This window comes from Calidris pugnax, unplaced genomic scaffold, assembly GCF_001431845.1.
Source record: "Calidris pugnax isolate Ruff unplaced genomic scaffold, ASM143184v1 scaffold806, whole genome shotgun sequence".
Classification (NCBI taxonomy): domain Eukaryota; kingdom Metazoa; phylum Chordata; class Aves; order Charadriiformes; family Scolopacidae; genus Calidris; species Calidris pugnax.
The window spans coordinates 2,921-14,628 of record NW_015092240.1 but is presented as its reverse complement, the minus strand read 5'-3'; the positions used below and the strand labels follow the sequence as shown (position 1 = coordinate 14,628).

Genomic DNA, 11,708 nt, shown 5'->3' with positions numbered 1-11,708 from the left:
AGTAACAAATTTACTTGTACTTTACTCTTATGAATAGAAAAATCCTCTATGGAGTAAAAGACTAGTCATGTGCCAGATTCCATCCTGAGACTATGTAAAATGAAAGTAAATGAAAGTTCAATGTGTGTTCATCTGTTGAAATTTAATATATGATTAGTTTCTTTAGCATGACATGGCTTTTTACTTGCAAAGGAATGCCAAAAGCTTAAGGATGTTCATCCCTTTCTTAAAATTCATCAGACCATAATTAATAACTGGAACAGAAGAGGTTTTAGGTCAATGTGCTGAGCTGTCAGCCAGAGAACATCCCCTTGGATCCTTAACCTCAGTGGTAAGGACCAGAAACAAGAGTAGCGGAGCTTGATGCATTTCAAAATAGAAAATTTCCTGTACAATGATGCAGCTGGATGAGTCTTATTTGTCATACCAGAGGAGATCACTGCTAACTCCTTGGAAGTAAAGATTCAGAACAGAGCTGTCTCTCTTGTCTGTTCTCAGACTGTCTTAAAAGTTGTGTTACTAGCTGCCTGATACATCTCTTATACCAGAAAGCATCATATCCCTGAACTGGTCCCAAAACACTGAAAGGAAAGCTGAGTTTCCCATTGCAGACAAACTAAGCAAGATTGTATGGGGAAGAGGGAAGGGATATTGGGTCCTCCACCAGAGTAAGCAGCCTCTAGTAAAGCCAACGGCACTTACCCAAACCCCAGCCAGCACAGATTTACAAGGAGTGAAGCAAAGAGCCAGTGACATGGCTTGGTATTTGCTAAAGAAGTTTGGGCAGGATGAAATGCCTACCATGGAAGCCTTTTCCAGCCAATAGCAATTTCAAGAAGCTGCTAAACCTCTGTATTGCTTGTGCCAGTACAGAACAAGTACTCTGTTGGGAGTGCATGAGTGCTAATGCACTTCTAAACTGGAATATATTCAATATGGAGAGCCTACAGTCCATTCAGACTCACCACTGACTAATCCTCTTGTGCTTTCTGCGAAAACTCACCAAAAATCACAAGGGTATATAGAGTGCTGGAGTTGTCTGGGCATAGATCAGTGGCCCTCCTAAAGAGAACAGATGCCCCAAAACACTCACACCAGGCTAGCCATCAAACCACAACAGCAACTAAGCTGAAAAAAAGCAGAAATCTTATCCTCAATGACTTCCTATGCAGTTGATGACAATATTTGGTGTTCTCGCTTGATCGGAATAGGATCTACTGTGATATGGAGGATCATAAAGCTCTGAGATAGTACAACACTGGTTATCAACAGCTACTATGTTAAATGTTTGTAACTTTGTCTAATAACATTAATTTAGTACTGAACAGAAAACAGTACTAAAAGAATAAGGCTGATTCATGGGACTTCTAAGAAATGTTTCTGTTCCTCTGTTGCCACTTAGAATTCAGGCCAGAATTTGGCCACAGTGACTTTCAGGGCAGTGCTAAATGGAATGCACTTGAGCCAGTCCAATCACAAAATCTTTCTTTCATTACTCTAGCAAACTGCAGATACTCAAGAATCTGAAGGTTAAATTCCATTCTGTTGTAATCTTGAGGGCATGACTTGAGACCCTGGGAGCAGCAATACATACTGTTGCTGACGATCTCACACAGAAAAAGGGAAGATTTCGCATCCAAAGGGCTGATAGTACAGTAAGTTTTGCAGCCTACAAATCTCTCTATAAAGAATGTAGAAAAATATATTTCAGAGTTCACGTTACGGTCAGTGACCTAAGTTTAAGTGGCTCCAACGATCAAACCAGCAAGTATACTACAAATGGATTTTTATTGACTGAATTGAATAACCAGGTTATTTAAAAAAAAAAATCATATTACAAACTGGTGCAGTACCATAAAATCAGTTTGTACATGTGGAGATGCCATTCTTAGCCTGCACAGCTCAGGCAGCGCTGTAGCCCGTTCTCATTGCAGGCGGTGCACTTGAGGGCTTTGAATGAGTCCGTAAAGCAGTTCCGAAACACGGACATCTTGCTCCCATGGCACGCTGAGCACGGTAGGAAACCAAAGCCCCCGCAAGAGGGGCACTCGTGAGGATGCTGGACTCTCTGCTCAAAGAAGAAAGTGAGAAAGACAAAAACTGTTATCAACCACCATAAGCTCTAGGACAATGAGGGGCTCCAGGATGGCTGAGAATACACATTCTGGTTCACATGTTAAGCAATACCCACCTCCCCACCCCAAGATATACCCCCATAGAAGTGTATCTGCCTTTTCCTTTGGTCAGAGCCACATGCAGTGGTCAGAGATGCTCACTGCAGTCTCATCAGTCATGTTATATGTTAGTAACCTGTGTTTATACATACCGAAATATCTAGCTAAAGGATAGCTTGCATGCACTACTCTGATGTCGTTTAGGTCTAGATCAATTCTAGGAGTTATTGCAATTGATTGAATCTAAACTCCAGGCAGTTTATGTTGACGGTATTTTTTCGATGTTGTACATTAAGATATTATGACTTTTAGCATTTGCAGGTCCATGCTGAACAGGCTGTTCCTGTTACAGTTAGAGTTGATCATATCAAAAAGCAATTCATAGCTTCTGACAAGTAGTGCTTGAGGAAATAAGTGGTGTATTCAAATTTATGAGTGTAGAATGCTGAAGCTTTAAATGTAAAGGAAGATCATCAATATTCAACAGTTATACCTGGAGAAAATTGCTGCAAGCAAGGCTTGAGCTCCCTCAATTCTCCCAATTCCCGAGTAAAACAATAATATTACTGTATTTTGTATTGCATTAAAGACAATGGAGACCACAAAAAGAGACTTCAATGACAGTTTCACTTGCTGAGAACGATGCTAGTTTGTTTAATGATTGCCTTAAAGTTATATAATATTTATATATAAGAGAAATGAAAGGTGCACCATATTGGGTACTTACCACAGCACAGACATGTGGCTTTAACATAGCACTGTTGGATAAAGACTTTACAGATTTCTTTACAAAGGAAGAACAAATATCCATGCAATTCCTGCTAATGTTAGACTGATGAATAATGCACCACTAAAAAAATTAGTCACAAATTATTCCCAGATAATACTAAAATATGTACAGATAATGTAGTCGTCCTTGTAGCTTCATCAAGAAAACAAAAGAGACTTCTGAAAAAAACACATTAGTAACTGCATTCATCTATTCACAACTCAGATGAACATGCATAAAAGGCACTTTTTGTCTCACAAACTCAAGCTCATAAACTTGTTATTCTTCAGTAGGCAAATAACTCCTATTTCTATTAACTTCTCAAGAGACAATGTTTGGAAGTATTTAATGTAAAACTTGAATTCTTTTTATCTCACATCTTTCATAATTTATGATGGTGTTTTACTTCATTGGACATTATTGCAAATAATCTCAAAATTTTAAGAGAATAATAATTTTAATCTTTACATTCATTATTGTTTGTTAGGCTTGTAAGTAACTACTTTTCCTTGTAGTTAAGAGAACTAAAAAAATAACAAATGCAATATTGCTTTAGCTCAGTTCCTTGAACAAAGTCCACTTCCTTCCTGAGCAGATGACAGTTTGTGTAACTAATTTCTGCATCTTCAGACTGCCCATTGCAATTGTAGCAAATCCATTTTTGGAAAATAAAAAAGCCCAAAAGGCAGCGAAGCAGTGGTTGTATTCAGTAAGCAGTTATTCAGTTTGCTGTAGTCTAGCATTGTTTGTCTTGTAGACGTACTTTCTGTCCCAAGATTAGGGCACTCATTGGGCTAGGTAATTAAGTTATAGGATTCCCCAAAACAGGATCTGGCCATATTTCATTCCAAAGTAAGGAGAAATATTAAGGAGACATAATAAGAAATATTAATTTCTTAATATTAAGAAATATTAAGGAGGAGCTAAACTTCCTGGTCACACAAGAATGCTGCATGCTTTAATTATGTTTATACTTCTGTTTACTAGTTTTTGCCTAGATATTCAATATGGATCAATACGGCCAACAGGTTCTTCTACATTTTATACAGAAATACATACACGGGGTCGTGAAACAAGGAGAGTTTTGCTGAGCTAAAGAACAGGCCAGACAAATGCAGAAGGTACCACCTGCACTTGTAAAGGGATGAGCCAGTTCATGATTTACTGGATAATAAAAATCTACCTCCTGAATAAGACAGAGATGAAAAACCCTTGGGCTCAGCCTGACTGGAACTTTTGGAGGGGTTCAAGAAGGAGACTGGCTGTAAGAAACCAACATCCTTCACAGAAGTGATGCTCATTTTGTGATAAACTCAATGATGTATGATATACAAAGAGTTACTGAGAGTAAGTTAGGAAAGCATATGCTGTAATTTGACTAAATGCAGGGAAGAAACCTGGGAAGCTTTCCTGCTGTGGCAAAATCAAGAGAAAATAGAGACGGACATTTTGGTTTGATGTAATCACCATTCACATTTTCTTCAAGTTAACATGCTGTGATACTCTGATATCGTTCATTCAAAGAGAAAAACAAAAAAAGGCATTTGAGATCATCAGTTTACAACAAAAGAAAAGGAACTAGTAAAACAAGAAAATCTACCCAATTACAAATATTCAATGTACATTCCTTAGATTTATTTGCAGAAATACAATTACCTCAATTTTGGTTAAGAGATCCTGCAGATCCCCAGATTCATTCATTAGTAAAATTTTCTCAGCACCCTATTAGTAAGAAGAAGAAGAAAAAGGTCAGCCAGTTTAGCATGAAAAAACAGAGATGATTAGAAGATTTGGTCTTGAAAATTTAAACAGGCTGAGGACAAATTTGACTCACATTAAGTAGTTTGTAATTAGGTCAACCTTAGGAAAGCTAGAAGGAGAGAAGAATCTAATCGCAGTTCTGATAACCGTGCCTCAAGTTTGTTACCAGGTATCATATCACATTGCCTTTTAGTAAAAGGTGACACAGCTTGGAAATTCTGACTGTGTTCCCTTTATTTTACAGGGTATGCTTCTCAACGGAATAAAAAATATGTCTAGTTGCGGTGTCAAAAATTACAATTATATAAATATACAACACATCAGAGAATGTAGCAAAATGAGAGGAGGAAATTGTATTTCAAATATTCTGGCAGTTAAGCATTGAATTAAGACATAATATGCCTAATGTATAACACAAGGAGAAAAAGGGTAATGAAAATACTGTAACAACATTAAAGTCAGACACAACAATGAATAATAATAATTTAGTCTGAGTACATTAGGCCTCTGAGGGGTTCTGTGATCTGAACCAAGGCAGTGCTGAAGTGGTTTTCTTTTTTTTTTCCTCCTGAAAGTAAATGCTGAGAGATTATTGCAGACAAAATTAAAGTGTCAAAGATGATGTAAAACTTTTTCTCCCGTTTCTTCTAATTAGAGGGCTACATTTGAATGCTTACACTTCACTTATGTAACTAAATTCACTGAATACTAAATATTAGCAAACACTCACAGATACTTTTAATCAGTGGATCACAAGAAACCAACAAAATGTGAGGAAACTGAGGCACAGACAGAGGGAACTGCACAGCCCTTACCCACTATTATTGGCCACATCTAGACCAGGTTCATGCTCTCACAATGACCCAGTTTTCTACTCCTTGCAGTACCAGACTGTTACTTTTCTTTTTGGGGTTTGCTTCCAGCACACAGCTGAGATGTGGTGGGATGCTGGCACAGGTCTGAGGTGTGGTGGGATGCTGGTACACAGCTGAGGTGTCATGGGATGCTGACACAGGGCTGAGGTGTCGTGGGATACTGACACAGGGCTGGTGGGATGCTGGATGGCTTGGATATGCCATTACTTTGAGCTGCCCACATTTAGGTGAAGGTGCTCTCAGCCCCAACTCCCCACCAGCACCGCTCTCCCTGTTACTGGGAGGTACAGGAGAAGCTTCTGGCAAGCACAAGGAACACATATGGGTCACTAATGTACATGTTAGTGTCCAACCATTCACAGAGCCTGGCTGGGGACTGTTGAGGCTACAAGTGTGTAGCCCAAAAGCCAACTAAGGGCGACAAAAATGTTGCAAAGAATTTTGTATGACACGCTGCTAAGGTTAGTTTGACGGTAGAAAGTCTTTTTGGTCTGGCTTTGTAAAAAGCAGCAGCACTTTTGACTCTATGTTTGATGATTTTCATTTCAGTTTAAAAGCAAAATATTAATATTTCGGTGGATATGAGTGCCACTTTTGCAGTGAACATTACTGTTACAGTGCTACACTTTCAAAGAGATTTAAAAAAAAAAAAAGTATCTACAAGGTAATTAGTTGTGGTTACTTAGTCACAGAAGATGATAGGAGGCTCAGATCAGCGAGCCTTGCTTGTGCTGACTCTTCCACTGAAATCTGTTAGAGATGATGGGCACAGAGTGTACCGGCTTCGACATTTAGGGCTCTCCGTGTCCCCAGCAGAGCAGCTCTTAGCAGTCTGTCGGCCCCTTTCACACCTGCCCTCTAATCTTGCTCTGCTTTCACACAGGACGGGCAACAGGAGTGACTGATACCATGAAGCCAGGGCTTGCCAAGGCGAGGCATTACGCCTCTAATCTTGCTCTGCTTTCACACAGGACACAGGAGTCACACATCAGTCACAGGAGTGACTGATACCACGAAGCCAGGGTTTGCCAAGATGAGGCATTACAGATTTGTAGCTTTATTGCTGTAAATGCAGCACTGCAAAGTCTCTAAGGTGAACAAGCCCCGATTTGCCCTTGTTTAGAGCTTTATTGCTGTAAATGCAGCACTGCAAATTCTCTGAGGTGAACAGCCCTGATTTGCCCTTGTTTAGGAAGGATCTCAGCAGCAACAATTGGCAAAAGCATCCCTGTGACTTCTGCTCCCCGTGACAGTGAAGCTGTGTGATAGCGCCGGCCAGCTCTTGCAGCAGGGTAATTAAAAGCCTGACAGGTTTTCCATTATAGATTCATATTTTAAAGGATTTATATTTCACATGACATTCAGCTGGCCACCTGTGTTACTTTCAAAATTGAAAGCCTCATTACTCTGGTTTTAAAATTAAAAACTAAATGTCTGAATGGCTATCAATGTTTTCAAGTCTTTCAGCATGTCTTTTCTGATTAACAGCTGCCTCAAGTGAAATTTGAATAAAAGATAGTTTGCAGAGGTTAACCTTCCCTTCGGATCTGTGAATCTTAACACATAGAGTCTGTAATTAATTGACTAATTAAAGCAGCTGTTAAATAAGTCCAATAGCTGCTTTCTGACCAGAAAGTGATGCTTTCCTTTTTCTTCCTAGATTGTACTCAGTCCACAGTTACCCACAAAGGGATGTGAAACATTACAGAGTCTGTACCCCTAAAACTCACATAAGGAGCCCGAGGGACAGTGGCCATAATGTTTAGAGAGGCAGCAGGGAAAATGAATTTTTAGCTTTGTTAAACAGTTAATTTCAAAGCACTAGTTTGTGAACATTTTATCTACTAACTTCAGTAGCTCTCTATCATGGCAGAGGAGCCCAGGGGCTACGGTCAGGTCTTTGCGCTTCTTTTGGCAAGGAAATGCCTCAGACTTGGTTAAAACACTCAATAGGTTTTCAAGACTATTTTTACTCGTCAAAATATTTTCCCATTTTTCTCTTGAGAACATCCAGAAATTAGCATCATATTTCAGGTACAATCCCACTAATTGTAGAACTAAGACACATCCAAGGTCCATTAAACCTGTCACTAAACCATCCTATTGCTCACCTACCTTGGATGTAGCCCATTACCATTTTCATGATGCAATTCTTCATCAGGGGCTACACGTAGATATATGGCTCTGCAGCCAGCTGTACTAACTACCTGCTGATTTTGGGAAGCAGCCTCTCCCACAGGTTTCCTTATATACAGAGAAAAATTACCACAGCACTCCAACATCCCTCCTGTGGACACATTTACTGTGTAGACAAGTTAGCTCCTTAAAAATAAACTTTTGCTAAGTTTACAGGTGAGGCCTCTTGCTAAGGCAGCAGAATGCAATCACACACCTTACCTTTAGAGCACCTGCCGTGTTTTTCACTGTGTCTTAGCGAGGAGACAGGTTGTACATCCCCCTAACTTCACCCAAAGCTCCCATGCTCTTCAGCCTACAACTCTGCACCTCTCACAGCAAGGTGCCCCCTTGGCAGCGGATGTGCATGGAATATGGTTAAATGCCTGTAAATCTGCCCATAAACCAAGAAAATTGACACCTGTGTATAGTACCAGCACCAGAAGTGTTGGATTTGATATAAAAAGAACTATCAGATTAATTAAAACCTGTTGTTCCTGCAGTGTTAAACTGTGAAATGGAGGAAACAAGTGGGAAGATGCAAGATGACTCCATGCAATGATTACTTCATTGTTTCCCTGCCACAGAACCACCCATATCCACCCCACCCACTGAACATCAGGAGCAGGTGTTTAACAAACCATGGGGGCGATTTGAGAGCTGCCAATCACACATGGCCACTGGAAAGCTGCAAAAAGGGAAGTTACTGCTTGCATAGCAAAAAATACGTTACACAGATGTTTTCTAAAACTCAGTTACAAAAGTAGCCTCATTATTCTTTGGAAATAATCATAACCAATGAGTCAAATAAAATAATTAAATCACATGGATTCATTACAGCTGGGGAAACTAAACAGGAAACAGTTTCTTCAGGAAAAAACTATATTGAATTCACATGCTTGAAAAAGATTCAACTAGGTTTATATGGCAGGTGAATACTGAATTCAATCGCATATTTAAAGTGGAAAAATAAAATAAATGTATTTTAAAACAATTATGCAGTGAGCTAACATCTTTACTAAAGATGTTATTTGCCCTTTTTTTATGTGCATTCAATTCCAGCAGTGGGTACTATAACATAAACCTCTAACAGTCCTGGGTACCTTTGTAAAAGAGTACATGAATGGTCCATTTTTTATTTTTTTTATTATTCTGTGTTGCTTTCTGGGTTTTGGAAGTCATTTTTTATTCTGCTTTGGTGTCCCAGCAGATGGCATAATTCCATTTCAGATGGAGACAGCCTCAGGTGAAAAGGAGGGGTTAGATCAGCGGGTAAAGAGCAGGCTGCAGAAAGAACCTTCAATTTCCTGAAAGACTGATATTTAGACAGTGTGTGTCTGGAAATACAATGATTCAATCCTGAAAAAAAAAAAAAAAGATTAAAAAACCTGCTGTACTGCATCATGCAGGACTTCGCTTGAGAGGGGCTAAATATGATTTTTCTATTGCTGCTGCCCAAGTCAGGCGTGTGTTTCATTCCCCCCGTGCAGGCAATGATAAATTCCACAGGGCTGTGAAGATTTATCCACACAGCCTGCAGTGCTTTAACAACCTTGTCCCTGCTTCTGAGTGGCTTGGATACCATATACTCTATTAGATGCACATACGCTGAGTTCCTGTGCTTTTGTTACATTATCTCATTAGGAATAATCTTGTCCCCTTTCAGAACTGTTCATATTTTAATTAGGGGGTGGGTTTTTTTTTTCTCCTTATGACTCATTGAAAGGTGCCTGGCTCAATATAGATTCTCCTTTGTATTGCTACATGCGATCTCCTTCAGGGAGGGTGTTTGCCAGAAAATAAATATTCAAAAAGAAAAAAAAAAAGAGAGACAGAAAAAGGAAAAAAATACTGCATGATTAATTTACTGGCACACCAGGCTTCTGGATTCCTGTGTTGCATTTGCATATCAGAAGATAATTATCATAAAAGGCATTATAGAAATGTCCACTGTTACCAACGAGACCAAATTCTGTAATTAGTTCTCAATCACATTTTAATGAAACACAAGCCCAGCACTGGCTCCAGCCAACTTACTTACTGCATTCAGAGTCACTAATTCATTGTCTTCTTAAGGTGCCACATCCACCAGGCACTGACATAGTTGGGGGGTGACTTCTTCCTTGACAGACGTTCTCAAATACACAAAGTGCTCCCCCCTCTCCTTACTTCACTTCCTAAATGAATTAATGCCAAGCTCTCTTATGAAGCCATATTAAGACAGAGAAATAAAGCCTGCCATAAAATAATGGGGGTTTTCCCACATTTACCAAGCACAGTCTATGGACATGGGTCCCTTGCCAGCAGAAGTGACAAGCTGACCCTGGGGCTCTTCCTTCCCACCACCCCGTGAGCAGCCTGAGGTAGCTCTGCTCACATCAAACTTGGTTTTCCCATCCTGGCTCATCTCAGCCCATTAGAGAGTGATGCTGTAGCAACAGATCCAAAGCAGCAGTGCCCCCCAGTACGGTGATAATTAGTGGAGAGCAGCAGAGGGCAGAAACCTCCTCTGTGAGCATAGGTTGGGGGGACCCAACGCTGGCAGACCAAGTGGTTGTCACCATCCTGGCTGGCTGTGATGCTCTCCATGAGCAGGGCAGGCATCTCCTGGACCACTCCCTGCTTGCAAAGCAGATTCTCCACAAACGGTATCACTGTTATGTAAAATAACTTTAATCCTCTCCTGGAGCTAAAGTCTGCTCCATTTAACCACAGTGTGCATCCTCAATTTAATAAAAAAAAAATAAAAAATAGAAAAAAGAAGAAAGAAAACATCCCCCAAGTCTCATTTTGTTCTTTTTTGTAAATCAACACTTTTTTTTTCTTATGTTAAACAATATGAATGGAGTTGCCATGCTGTAATAAATGTAGACCAGAACACCAAATTCTTTCTTCATTTTTTTTACCTAAAGGAGGTAAAACCTGCTGAGCAGCTGTCAGCAGGTAGCTGGACAGCTAGATTTGTCTCTCCTGCAGACAGCTACCTTCCTAATTCACCTGTCTTCATTCCTATACCTCTCATACTTAATACTTAATACTTAAATACTTTAAATGACATTATATTGCTTGTTATACTGTTGCTCCTCTGTTAAAAGACAAGTTTCCCATGCTCTTGGCAAAAAGAAAAAAAAACAAGGGTCAGTGAGTTAGCGAGCCATCCATCACACCAACACAACCGTAACCAGGCTTCACCTAGAGCTGGGCAAATAATTTATTCAACCCATTTTGGCATTTTAACTGAATTCTTTTGAGAAATTGATCACACACGGATGGAGATTTTCTTGGAATCGGCCATAACTCACCACTTTAATTTTTAACATGACAATTAGTTGAGCGAATCTTAGTCTGAATCCTGTTGAATTTTAAGCTGCGTTTGAATGAAGCACTCCCAGGGCTAGAAAGGGGGTGAGGACAAAGGGTATTTGAGTGTTTATACAGACCCAATATCAATTATGCCCTGATTGTTGATTACATTTCATTTTGTTACTTAAATCTTTTGTGAAAATGAAAGTGTTAAGCGATACAAGCACAATAACCCCGCTGTGTTTAAATATAGTTTGCCTTCACAAATCACAGTCTCGCTGTTCCTGCTAATTGCTAGTTCTTTGCTGCTCAAGACAAATACCTTCTCTGAGCTCTCAAGCTGTTCTCTTTGTGCCACTTTCCAGAATCTTTTTCTTTTAAACTCTGATTTTTCTCAGTTTCTCAGAAATACATTCTGAAGGTACAGGCTGGCCTTAATGAAAAGGTGATTTCGAATACCAACAGGCTTTTAGGCCCAGAGTACCAGAGTGCAAATTTGGATTATAGTTTTCCATGTGGAGTTTGTGTTGGAACAGGGCTGAGATGAGCAGGTTTTCTCTCTCTTTTACTGCTAGGCTTTTCTACAATTAAGTATTTATACCAATTTTGTACCTAAAACAATGTTCAGTTGATGACAGGTGCCTGATACGG

At 39.6% G+C, this 11,708-nt stretch overlaps 1 protein-coding gene across 1 annotated transcript in view; it reads right to left on the bottom strand.

Moving 5' to 3' along the window:
• Nucleotides 1–1,769: 1,769 nt before the first annotated feature.
• Nucleotides 1,770–11,708, bottom strand: part of LOC106900294 (glutaredoxin domain-containing cysteine-rich protein 1) — a gene marked incomplete at its 5' end in the record, with an annotated part of 11,858 nt that continues 1,919 nt past the window's right edge. The window contains 2 exons of the mRNA XM_014962306.1: nucleotides 1,770–2,068; nucleotides 4,600–4,665. Coding sequence (XP_014817792.1) covers nucleotides 1,889–2,068; nucleotides 4,600–4,665 — 246 coding nt within the window. The remainder of the gene's footprint in view (nucleotides 2,069–4,599; nucleotides 4,666–11,708) is intronic.